We start from the raw sequence: 13,027 nt of genomic DNA, 5'->3' as shown, positions 1-13,027 counted from the left end.
ATCACAAATGCAGACATGGTTTTATGTTTACGCGTTGCAACGCAACGTGTAAAAAGACAGTATAAGTCATTATAATCCGTAATTATGTCCCCACTGGATGCAACAAATGCCTCGTTTATAATGGGTTTTAATGTTTTTGAATCGTCACTCCGGCCGGACAGCGCATCACAATATGGTAAGGGGCGTAACATTTCCATCACACACCTGAGGTATTCGGCCAATCACAATGCACTGGATAGCTGGCCAATCAGAGCACACCTCGCTTTTCAGACCAATGAGCTTTGTAAAAATCGACGCGTTTCAGAAAGGCGGGGCATAGAGGAGAAACAATAATGTACAGTATGTGGAAAATAATGTTTTTTTTAACCTTAAACCGCATAAACACATTTCATTACACCAAATACACAAAATAATGTTCTTTTTAGCAACATCATATGATCCCTTTAGAGCTGCATGTAAGAGTGGAGGGTCATGAAGGATTTGAAGTTGCCGTGGCTCATGATGAAACCAGCCATGTTTTTCACTTTATTCTCAGATTGAGCAGATGGACCGCAGTGGTCTTCAGCGCAGGGGTCATCGCTTGCTCCAGGACCTGGAGAAAATGTAGACACATTTAATAAAGCAAAGTCATTCGGATCTGTTGCAACAAGAGAAAATGACAATATAAATGTACCACCAAATTCAGCATCCCAGTTTCTGTTGAGGTCAACACCATGGCATTTGGGGTTAGAGGTCGCAGAACGACTATTACGCCAGAAACGTTAAAGCGGCTGAGGTAATGTGAATTAGTAATGTTAATTTACAATACATGCAATTATAAAAGCTTATAAAAATGCTTCTAAACATTTATTTGTGCTTTACGGAAACCAGTGAATGGCTGCTTACACTGAGAGAGCGCTGAGTGGAGACATATCCATCAGGATTGGCCACAATCATCAAGTAAATATCCATTTGACTAAGGATACTGGGCACAGGGGCACGGTTTTCCTTAAAGTCTGTGGCAATCTATAGAGCCAAAAACTTCATTTCAGAAGCATGGCTTTATGTTGTGTGAGCTTTTATTCTTTCAGATTTGGCTGAATCTGTAATTTTCTTTAGACTATTTTAGCAACTTGTTAGTTTGTACTTGTTTTGTCAGCACATTGGGCCAATGTTCAAACACTAAACAGTCATGTTTTGTTTATGTTGAAGTCAAGATAAGACATATGAATGCTACTATAAACTAGTTTCAGAGTTCATTGCTGCTGCCCTTTGCATAAAATAAAATACATATTAAAAAATTAAAATAATAATAAAATAAAACAAATTATGAAATCACATTAAATAAATAGATATAATAAAATAAAAGATCTTGCTAAAAAAGATAATCATTTATTTAAATAAATAAAAAATCTTGCTACTGCACATACAAGTAAAAAGTAAATAAATAAAATCTTGCTAAAAATAATAAATGTTGCTCATGTGCAATGGCAAGTGAACTACAAACGCTAAATGTGCTGGTAGATTTCATCTTTCCCATCAGAAAAGAAAAATATAGTCTTACATTCTTATATTTACTGCAACAGTTTAACGAAAGTAGAAAATAGCTCTGATATACTATGACAAACAGACTCAAACAAACACTTATATACACTGTATAATTTTTCAACAATCTCACTCACCCTGTCAGCAAGCCACACTGCAGTAGCGTGAGAAATCCACTCCCTCGCAGGGATTCCAGCATCAATCCAGGTTTTTTTTCTCTCCACCAGTGCTGAACTGGATGCATTTTAAATATACAAAAAATCAGATAGTGGTACATAGATATCAGTCTGTAATCTGAGTTTATAATAATATGATCTGTTTACCTTCAAGACATACATGGGACAGTTCTCATAAGTGCTGCCAATCTTCACTTTAGAGATCAGGTTAGAGTGACTTGCAACAAGGGTGTCCATAAAATTGTAAATCTGAAAGAAGTAATAAAAAAATCTGACGTTTTGTTAAGGTTATAAGAATGGTTGTGCATGGCATTTTGCAAAAGTCAGTACATGTGTACCGTCTCCAGGTCATGATAAGCAGCAAAACTGAAGCTTTTGGTCTTGCGTTCCATTTCTACATTGTGAACCATTTCTTCTCTCTCTCTGACCAAAAGCTCCTGAGACACAGAAAAAGTTGTGTATTACTATTACTTTACTGAAAAATCACAACTATTGGAATTTATAGGATTATAATCAATGGTTGATATTCTTCTACAAATTATGCAAAGGCTAATAATGTTATTTTGTATATAGATTTTTGTATTTAACTCACCTGCACATTGTTGATCATGACAGTGAAAGGGACGTTGTTTTTCTTGAGGAAGTCCTTGACAGCAGACAGACTGGTGTGAGGCACACGGATGTCAACAGGTCATTCATTAGAGATGGCATGGGTCCAGAAATCCAGCTATGGAATCACATAATATATATAAAGTGAGAGATTACCATGTCATATTGCACATACGTGATCAAACGAAAGTTAAAGTATGTCAGCAGGGATTTAACAGATACCCCAGAATCCACGTCCCTTTCCAGCTCCTTCAAAATCTGAATGTGGTCTTCAGATTCTGCATTGATTCTGAGAACTTGGTCTCTATTAAAAAAAGACAATTAGACATTTTGAACATGAAACAAGGCTGGTATGGCAATAAGTCCTAAAAGAAGGTATCTGAACTTACCCATTAAAGAGCTCCGTGAACTGCAGCCAGGAGCGCAAAGACTGCTAGATAGACTCTCATGTTCTCATGTTCTCAGAATGATCTCTGCTGTACGTCTCTTTCATGGAGAGCCGCTCTTACGCACTCACAGACATATGTTGAGTTCTCATTAATAATAGTGCTGATGCAGGTTAATATGACTTTTGTCACCTGATGCAGCCAACTTCTGTATGTGTATCCGTACCAGGTGTGCATTGCTCTCTGTTTCTCAGTGACTCCAACAAGGGAAAAGTTTCAGCTCACATAAAATCTACTTTATAGTCTGTATAATGCAAGATACACAGAGTCTTCAGAGCAGCTCATGTTGAGGCTGGGTGAAAAGGAGAAATTATCTTGGTATCATTAAACTTTTGCTCCAACACCAATTCTTAGTCACTACTTTACAGTCTCTAACTTAAATATATTTAGCATTAGTTAGATTTTAATCAATACTTTAAATGTGCTAACACTTTCAATCAAATGCTACTTGTAAGAACTCATACACAAGTATATGTCTTTAGAAAAAAGTAGGGTATGCCTACTATGAGACAGCATGTGGCTCAACAGGGTTTCCCATTTAAAAAATCACCTTTTATCATAATATTTAGTCTTGGACATTTAATAGGATTAAATATATTTTCTAACAGTTGTTCACAAAATAATTTTATCAGGAAGAAATGACCAAGTGCATTCAGCAAGTCATTTTAGATTCTATTTGAAGTCAGTTCAGAGGTTCAGAAACCTGAAAAAATGGAAAAGTGGGCGGAGCCTTAACTTGGCTGTGACGCATAAAATCACGTGACGCATAAAATCACGTGACGCATAAAATCACGTGACGCATTCATCCTTGTCAGCTGACGCTTGGCGGAACTGTAGTTTCGTCCTGCAGATTTTAGTAATACAGTTATTAAAGTAGTGAATAGTTCAGTTTAGTAGTTCTAAAGTTAGTATTAAATCTTTCTTGTGATAAATCTCTCTTCAGATCGCAATCAGTGCCTTAAAAACATCAGCCATGGCGCTCAGCGATGCCGCCGTTCAGAAACAGGTAAGAAAACCAGAAGTTCATAAACTAAGTTTAGAATTTATTTAATTAACCATTATGTTTCAGATCAGGTAGCCTAAGTATAGAAATATCTGTTATAAGGCTTATTACACGCATACAGTGCACTTTAGAAGTCCCATTACTTTTATAACGAAACATTACAGGCACAAATCTGATGATTTACGTTTAGGATAACTAATTTTATACTGTACATTTAAATGTAATTTATAAACTAATAACTGATAAAAACAACAAAGTGTCATTATTTTGGCATAATTGGAACTGATATTCAGATAATTGTAAACAATTTTTCAAATATGTGAAATTGTCTCATTTCTTTTAAATCACGTTTTAAAAATCTTTTTAAAATCAGCTTTAATCATAGGATTATGTTTTAATAAATCTGAATTTATGTTGTTTATTATATTTGTTATGAATTTATATATTGTTTGCAAGGTGTCCTTGAGTGTTTTGAAAGGCGTATATAAATAAAATGCATTATTATTATTATTTTATTATTATTTATTATCTTCTACTCCTAGCTAGACATCTCTTTATATTCCATTCACTTTGAGGAGTACAAATGCACCTAGATTTTGTATCAATTCATATTCTGTGAGTGTTTAATGCTGTGTATTATGAAGCCAAAAGAGGAAATCTCTTTTCTTTCAGTTGTCCAGCAGCACTGATGCAACACTTTCAGTATAATTTCCCCATCAATTTCTCTCATCCCCTTTTATTTCATTACATCATCTAAATAAAGGATTAGAGGGGCTTGGAAACTCTTACATTGTAATTTAACCTTGTTTTGCTCTTTTATTGACACTGATCTCCTTGCATCTCTCCAGATCAAACACATGATGGCCTTTATTGAACAGGAAGCCAATGAGAAGGCAGAAGAAATTGATGCAAAGGTAAAGTATAAATGCAATGATTAGCATAAGTGCATGAATATGGTCTGAATTTGTCTAGAGCATTTTTAGATCATCATGTGTATTGCGGCTTGCAGGCAGAAGAAGAGTTTAATATAGAAAAGGGACGACTGGTACAGACTCAGAGGTTGAAAATAATGGAGTACTATGAGAAGAAAGAGAAACAGATTGAACAACAGAAGAAAATGTGAGTTTGAGTTCTTTAAATGAGTAACCCGTGTCCTTCTTCAGATTATTTAATAACGTCTCTGTTCAAATCCACAGCCAAATGTCGAATTTGATGAACCAGGCCAGACTGAAGGTACTCAAAGCCCGTGATGACATGGTTAAGGTATGATGATTATGTGATTTTGACATTTCTATAGTCTATACTAGGGATGTAACGATAAACCGCGAGCCGGTCGAAAATCAATTAAAATATGTGACGATTCAAATCGGTTGAGATGCCAAACAAATCGCGATACAATTGGAGTAGGAGTTTATATGAATGTATCTCTGAGGAGAACAGCGAAGCTACGAGAATACTTTTTGTATGCAAAGAAAACAAAAATAATGACTTAATTCAATTATTCATCTCCTCCACGTCACCCTGGTGCTATTTTGGAGAATATCCACTGAACGCAAACAGCGTATGTATGCTATTCTTTGTCAGCTGCGTCACACATTATTCTGAATAATAATAAAGAATGAATAAAGTCGTTATTTTTGTTTTCTTTGCGTACAAAAAGTATTCTCGTAGCTTCGTAAAATGACGGTTGAACCCCTGATGTCACATGGATTATTTTACTGATCTCCTTGCTACGTTTCTGGACCTTGATCGTGGTAGTACCCTTACTGTCTATGGGAGGGTCAGAGAGCTCTCAGAATTCATCCAAAATGGCACCAGGGTGACGCGGAGGAGACAAATTGTTGAATAAAGTCGTTATTTTTGTTTTCTTTGCGTACAAAAAGTATTCTCGTAGCTTCGTAAAATTACAGTTGAACCCTTGATGTCACATGGATTATTTTACTGATCTCCTTGCTACGTTTCTGGACCTTGATCGTGGTAATTACATTGCTGTCTATGGGAGGGTCAGAGAGCTCTCAGAATTCATTAAAACTTAATTTGTGTTCCGAAGATGAACGGAGGTTTTACGGGTTTAGAACGGCATGAGGGTGAGTAATTAATGACAGAATTTTCATTTTTGGGTGAACTAACCCTTGAACAATGCATATTAAAGTAGTGTTTATAAGCGCAGCTCTGCTTTGTTTACAGCGATAACCCAGGAAACACTGTATCATTGCTGTTCATAAGCGCCACCTGCTGTCAGAGAGTGAATCTGCATCTCATTCAGCTCGTCTGCTGTTTCGTTCAGATATGTTTTATGTAGTATAGTTTTACAAAACTAAAGTCAGACCATTCTGTTTTTGCTTCAAATTTCGAAATTATACAGTCTAATTTAGATTAAAAACTACTCATGCTGCATGTATGCTTCATCTTTGGATCATGATTCAAATCCAGTGGTTGCTTCTAATTTTAAATGAAAAGAGCTCAGACAAAGCCTTAGTTTGTTCATATTGAGATTTCTTTTATTTGTGTAGCTAGCTTACTTGTTTGATTTTGGATTTGTTTTCAAATTTCAATTTAGTTTTGTTATATTTCAATTTCACAAAGAAACGTGCAGCAATAGCCTAATTAAACGACACCTTTTCATTTACTGTATAATGTCTTCAATCTCATTTTGTAAAAAAATCATGAGAAAATCGAATCGTGAAATCAAAATCGTGAATCGAATCATGAGTTGAGTGAATCGTTACATCCCTAGTCTATACTTTTATAGAATTGCAAGAAATCTCACCTTCATCTTCCTCATGTGATTCTTTGCAGGATCTCCTTAATGAAGCACGACAACGGCTGGCCGACATTGCCAAAAACCCAAATGAGTACTCAACACTGCTGGAAGGATTGGTGTTACAGGTCAGCTGATTTCTATTTTAATTAAATGCTGTTCTTTTAAACTTTTTATTCATCAAAGAATCCTGAAAAAATGATCACAGGTTCCAAAAAATATTAAGCAGCACAACTTTTGCAAACATTGATAATAAATCAGCATATTAGAATGATTTCTGAAGGATTATGTGACACTGAAGACTGGCGTAATGACTGATGAAAAATCAGCTTTGCCACCACAGAAATAAATTATATTTTAAAGTATATTAAAATAGAAAACATCAATATACAAGCAGTTTCCCAATATTACAGTTTTTTTTATTTATTTATTATTTTTATAATTAATAACTATTTTATTACTGTTTCTTTTTGCCTCGGCAGGGATTTTATCAGCTGCTGGAGCCCAAGGTTATAATTCGGTGCAGGAAGGAAGATGTAGTGATGGTGCAGGTGAGCTCTATTCACCATCAACGTACGTATCAACTATACAAACCCTTTACATTTTTAAAGAGGTTGATATACCTGTTCATTATAGGCTGCTGTTAAGAAAAACATCCCCATCTACAAAGAGACAGTAAAGCGTAATATTGAAGTGCGCATCGATGAGAATAGCTTCCTGTCCCCTGACATGTAAGATCACTTATACACTCAGTTTTGTTAGAAAAGGCTCATTTATACATAATTAGATATGTTAATTTTTCATGCTTGGCGTCCTCAGCTCAGGAGGTGTTGAAGCCTATAACGCTGATGGCAAAATCAAAGTGTCCAACACACTGGAGAGCAGACTGGACCTTCTATCGCAACAGGTAGAGAATCCAATCACATTGTAGAACAGGAGGAAACAGGATAAAAGCTGTTTTTTGGGGGGGATATTTGTTGTATTCAGGTCCTCATATTCTTTGCTTTTTTGCTTTCATAGATGATGCCTGAGATCAGAGTGCAGCTGTTTGGTGCTAACCAAAACCGCAAGTTTATGGACTAATGGTCCGTTACTAAATATGCTTCAGTGGTAGTTGGGAGAACGGTGAAATTCAAAAGCCCTGATAAAGTGATGACAGGGTTTGATGGGAAGGTTTTTTTATTTTTTAAGGTCACTTTGTGGATTTTCTAAAATTTCTGTTACGATTCATTTTATCATGTTTCAGGAATTAATTGCTCTCTTGGGCGTTTTTGCTGTTTCTCTTGAAAAAACATGCCAAAGAACGTAGTTTGAAATGAAAGGCTTATCATGTGTGCTTATGTTACCTTATACCTCTCCTTTGAGTGTTTTAGTGCTTTGTTTGAAAATCATGTCATCTGTAGGGAAAGTGGACACCTGAAATCTTATCTCAGCCTGTCTGAACAAAGAGCTTTAAGCACTCAGGAATTTATATTGTTATTGCCTTAAATGTTGTTAGCTAAGCTAGCAGCTTAACCCTCATTCGATGTCCCATGGATGCCTCTGTGCTTGTCTATGTGTTTTCATTTGTAGTACAACTGCATTATACTACAGTGAAATAAATCAAATAATTTTTATTTATATTTTAAAGCATTTCTGTGCTCATTACAATATAAACAAAACATTGCTTGGTTGGTTACATCACATCAGAAATCTGACAGAGGCTTAAAGATGCTACATATACCTCAAACATTAAAAACATGCTGCCCTCTTGTGGAATTCAAATATACGAGATGCAAATTAGCATCAGTTGTGGTCCACAAACAATGTTTTGCATAATCAAATGACTCCAGACCATGTTTTCAAAAAACTTTAAAATACAAAAGCTCTTCAGTGAACAGATTTAATAAGCAGAGCTCAGTCTTATATCAGATATCAGTCTTGAATATTTAAATGTACAGATTGCTTGTTGCTTATTACAATTATTTAGTATAATATATGAATATGAAGCCTCTGAGATATTATTTCTCAATAATCAAGTCTTGTCTTCCAGGAATATGCCACTATATACTTTTTTAAAAAATCGAATTCTTGGTATTATTAAAACTGTATTTTAAACAGAAATATCTTTTATTTTTCTGCCATTTTTTCTTTTTAAAAAAGTACACTAACAATTAGACTCTCAACAAAATCATTTAAAGAAGCATTAAAAAATATTAAGCCAACATTATATAGCCTACAAGGAATTTTGTCCCGTAGAGGAACATATAACAGGAGGACAAGGCATCCGCTGCGAAGTCCAGCAGTCTCTTCACATGTAGAGACTGAGATTTACTGAGAGAAGAGAATTAAAGCAGCAGCCAGATTAGGTCAGCAGACACTAAACCCAGTTTCTGCTTACTTTTTGCTGTTTAAAGGGGTGGTAATCAGCAGTAGAGAGCCAAAACATGAATTTAGAAGATACAGATCCATCTCAACTTTGATTCAAGTCTGCTTTCTATGGAAGCCCGTTTCTGCCACAGCATAAAAAAATTTAAAAGGTAACTGCAACTTTTTATCTCACAGTTCAGACTTTTTTTCTTGCAATTCTAAGATATAAACTCAGAATTGTGAGATAAAGAAGCCTGTTTAATTTTTTCATTTGGTGGTGGAGAAAAAAAAATGTAAACTCCGAATTCAGAGAAAAAAATCCCAATTGTTCTTGGGAAAAAAAAGTCAGAATTGTGAGATATAAACTCAGAATTGTGAAACGTACACTCAGAAATGTGGGATGTAAACATTAAATTGTGAGGAAAAACAGTCACTATTACCTTTTTTATTTTTCCATTTGGTGGCGGACACAAAAAACACTTGTGAGATGTAAACTCAGAATTCAGAGTAAAAAGTCAGAATTGCGAGATATAAACTCAGAATTGTGAGATAAACACACAATTACCTTTTTTATTTTTTCATTTGGTGGCAGGAACAAAATAAAAGTAAATTGTGAGATGTAAACTCAGATTTCTGAGCACAAATTAGATTTTTTCTTAGAATTGCGAGGAAAAAAGTCTGAATTGTAAAATAAAAACTCGCAATTATCATAATTTTTTATTCCTTGGTGAAAATGGGCTTCCATACCTTTCTGTAATTTAAATACACATCGACCCTGTTCACAACCGATAAATCAATAATCACGAATCATGTTGGTTTAAAACTGATTGTAACTATGGGCTTTAAAGACATAAAAACAATATTAATTGGACAAAAAACTGTGGACAAAAAAACCCTGCCAGATTAGTCAGAACAGGACCCTGTCTTACCTAAAGAACCCTGTTTGTAGTTTTTAGGTACTTAAACACAGTTAGTGTGCAATATAGGCTTTTATGTTAGCGTTACACAAGCCTCCGCTGTTTTCACAAAGTGTCTGAACCTCCTTTGGTTGGGTATGTGAATTTCTCTCCATATTTACCTCATCGCAAATAAAAAACCTTCTTTTTTTCATCACCACATCTTCCTTCATCGCTCATCTTCATCCCTTGGCCTACGTAGAAACAGTACTTTGTGTATGATGACTGAGGTAACATCACCTGCCGCTATCCCAGCAGCCCCAGCACGTGCTCGCCGATGCCCAGGAAATACACACCCTGAGCGATGCCGAAGAGTGGAGCGATGACTAAAGCTCGACACGTTGCTCCTTTAAGAAACGCGGCTGGTCCTTCTCGTTTTAAAATGCGTCTGTGGATAAAAAAGGAGTGACTGCCATATAAACACTAAGATACATGAATATGGTCATTTTTATATTATCATATAACACACAGTAAAAGTCAATACATGCAAATATAAAGCTTACTGTGCACAGTCAATGATGCCTCTATAGGAGTCCTCTCCTTCTCCCTTCTGCAAGGTCTGTAGGCGAGTCTTTATAACTGAAAATGACAAATATTAATAGATACATTAATTTATATTTGTTTTAGCATAAGGTGTAGATTCAGCCTGTCTTGGTTCTAATTTTAACTTCTCAGATCTGGTTTCCCAAATGCAGGTTATAACAGAGTTAAGTTCAGCAGTTAGTCTGACTCATTTCCATGATTTGGTTCTTTCAAACAGCTCATTTTTAAAGACCTTAAAAACCTTTGGACTTGGACTTTCTTTCTTCTGCTGAACACAAGTTGACGGCAGCCATTGACTTCTATATTAATGAAGAAAAAAAATGCTATGGAAGTCAATGGCTACCACCAACTGTTGAAAATATCTTCCTTTGTGTTCAACAGAAGAAAGAAAATTTTAGAACAACTTGAGGGGGATTAAATTATGACAGAAATGTCATTTTTGGGTGACCTATCCCTTTAAGACATCACGTTGTCATATGTTCCCTCACATACTACATTCTCTAAAACAATATACTATTTATTTAATTTTAAGGTATTATTTTCAGTGCTAATTGTTTAAATATGCATTTTTTTTATATGAAAAAAGAAAATCATTCTTTGAAACATTACATTAAAGCCACATGTAGCTAATCTCATTTCAGTTTTATTAAGAAAGGTATTTATTATAATTTCATGTGTCGCAATTCAGTTTGTTGCAGCTTGATCCACTTCATAACATTAAAAATCTAAATATAAGTCTAAATCTAAATATAAGTCTACATTGAACAATACTAATCAATTCATATATACTCATTTTACACTTAAATAATTAAACAATATTTTAATGAAAATGCTAATACAATGCTATTTGCTCAAACCAAATCTATTTGTTGACCTGACAACCGCTATGAACAATTCAGTCAGTCAGATTTTTGTAAACCAGTCCAACTGATTAATTTAAAAGTTCTGATTCCAAAAAAATTATTTGTTCAAAAATCAACATTGCTACTGTACTCATAGCCCAACCCAGAAGGCCATGGGTTCCCTTGGGAAATTCTTATGTGTTTGTAGCGGTTGTTGATTTAAGATTACAATAAGGTCTTTAAGATATTACCTCAGATTTCTAATTTTGAAGCAGCTTGTTTTTTTAAATGTTAGTTAAACATTAGTTAGATATTTCTGAATGAGGACTTCAGCACATAAACTTTAATTAGAGTCTGTGTCCATGCTGTAACATACCGTATGCTCCCCTTTACAAGTTACTCAGGATTAAGTGAGTGATGAAAACTGGGTGATATGTTTTCTGTGAGTCTATTTGTGAGCCTCTAAACAATGTAATATTGCAGACAGTACTGCCAAATCTTCAAATAGAGACACTGAAGCAGCTGCCAGTGTTTCCACTGTCCAAATAATCCTTCTGTACCCTTCACTGATGTTTTAGGCAACAAAGAATTGTCTGTCGGACAATACAATAAATGTAGAGATGAGCTATAAACAAAACACTTTCTGAATAGAACTTGAAAGCAAACTTTGCGGACTTTGCACGTTCTTCAAAGCAAACGAAATGTTTCAGTCTACACATCACAGCAGGATTCGACCACAGCACATGGGCTTCACTAATTAATCACTCAGAAACAAAAGACTCATTCTGTGCCTTTATGAAATGCCTGAAATGAAATGAAAAGTGACCTAGTTAGGGAACAGTTTGGTTAAAAATATACCCATAATTCATCACAAAACAAAAAAGCTGATTAGTATTAATTATTTGTGCTCACATTTCTTAAAGATTATTTTAAGTGATTCATTTGATTCTGATCTTCAGTAATAAGTAATTAATCTTCAGTAGAAGTAATCAGTACTTCTTTCAAGAAACGTTCAAAATATTTTGAGTACTTGCACAAATGACTATAGAAGTACAAAAATGAATGTATATGTGTAAGTAAGTTCTTGGGGATACATCTGGGTTTTTGTTTTTTTTTTGCCAACACTGACATATACAAAAATCTGTAATTGCAAATATATTGACAAATATAGCATTCCCTTAAATTATATTAAATTTATCACATCTATTAAATGCAGTGTTGTTGTTGTTGTTAAAAAAAAACTAATAAAAAAAATTTGTTCATAGAAATAAAGCTGAAATGAAATAAATAGTAATATATTAATATAAAATACTAATATACATAACAAATATTAGCTAAGAAATTAAATTTAAAGGGGTCATATGATGCGATTTCAAGTTTTCCTTTCTCTTTGGAGTGTTACAAGCTGATTGTGCATAGATAAGATCCCTGAAGTTGCAAAGACTAAAGTCTCAAAACCAAAGTAATGTGTTTTTTGAACATTAAAGCATGTCAACATATTCTGTTACACCAAATACACAAAATAATGATCTTTAAAAAAGAATCATATGACCCCTTTAACAAATTTTTTTGTTGCCTTGGCAACTAACTGAAATAAAGTATATTTAATCTGAAGTACTAAAAAAATTTAAGCTAAATATAAATATAAAAAATGACAAAAACACATAAATTACTTTAACTTAAAGGGGTCATATGATGCGTTTTCATGTTTTCCTTTAGCTGTTTGTGCATAAAGAAGATCTGTAAAGTCGCAAAGACTAAAGTCTCAAACCCAAAGAGATATTCTTTATAAAAGTTAAGACTCGTTCACGCCTTCCT

The 13,027-nt window shown here is 34.4% G+C and overlaps 2 protein-coding genes and 1 pseudogene across 3 annotated transcripts in view; 1 reads left to right on the top strand and 2 right to left on the bottom strand.

Annotated features, from left to right (window-relative positions):
* The window catches only part of LOC107701006 (carboxypeptidase A2-like), a 5,157-nt pseudogene extending 2,056 nt beyond the window's left edge, over positions 1-3,101 (bottom strand).
* Positions 3,102-3,544: 443 nt separating this feature from the next.
* Positions 3,545-8,148, top strand: LOC107701013 (V-type proton ATPase subunit E 1-like). Its single transcript, XM_016502911.1, has 9 exons — positions 3,545-3,761; positions 4,607-4,672; positions 4,768-4,877; positions 4,955-5,021; positions 6,558-6,647; positions 7,002-7,070; positions 7,156-7,250; positions 7,339-7,426; positions 7,540-8,148. The coding sequence occupies exons 1-9, from the start codon at positions 3,729-3,731 to the stop codon at positions 7,600-7,602; spliced, it is 681 nt and encodes a 226-aa protein (XP_016358397.1). The 5' UTR covers positions 3,545-3,728; the 3' UTR covers positions 7,603-8,148.
* A 1,424-nt stretch (positions 8,149-9,572) lies between these two features.
* The window catches only part of LOC107700984 (mitochondrial glutamate carrier 1-like), a 14,788-nt gene continuing 11,333 nt past the window's right edge, over positions 9,573-13,027 (bottom strand). For both annotated transcript variants that reach the window (XM_016502868.1, XM_016502876.1), the window contains 2 exons: positions 10,328-10,403; positions 9,573-10,212 (listed from right to left, as the gene is read on the bottom strand). In XM_016502868.1, coding sequence (XP_016358354.1) covers positions 10,071-10,212; positions 10,328-10,403 — 218 coding nt within the window. In that variant the 3' untranslated portion in view covers positions 9,573-10,070. The remainder of the gene's footprint in view (positions 10,213-10,327; positions 10,404-13,027) is intronic.

The sequence above is a fragment of the Sinocyclocheilus anshuiensis genome, unplaced genomic scaffold, assembly GCF_001515605.1.
Source record: "Sinocyclocheilus anshuiensis isolate Anshui unplaced genomic scaffold, SAMN03320099.WGS_v1.1 scaffold1423, whole genome shotgun sequence".
In the NCBI taxonomy this organism is placed as follows: Eukaryota; Metazoa; Chordata; class Actinopteri; order Cypriniformes; family Cyprinidae; genus Sinocyclocheilus; species Sinocyclocheilus anshuiensis.
The sequence above is the reverse complement of the archived record's forward strand: the minus strand, read 5'-3'. Positions and strand labels throughout refer to the sequence as shown.

Coding starts and splice junctions, on each gene's coding strand:
- LOC107701013 (XM_016502911.1), top strand. CDS start 3,729: ATGGCGCTCAGCGATGCCGCCGTTCAGAAACAG. Junction 7,071..7,155: donor AAGATGTAGTGATGGTGCAG/GTGAGCTCTATT, acceptor TGTTCATTATAG/GCTGCTGTTAAGAAAAACAT. Junction 7,427..7,539: donor TGGACCTTCTATCGCAACAG/GTAGAGAATCCA, acceptor TTGCTTTCATAG/ATGATGCCTGAGATCAGAGT.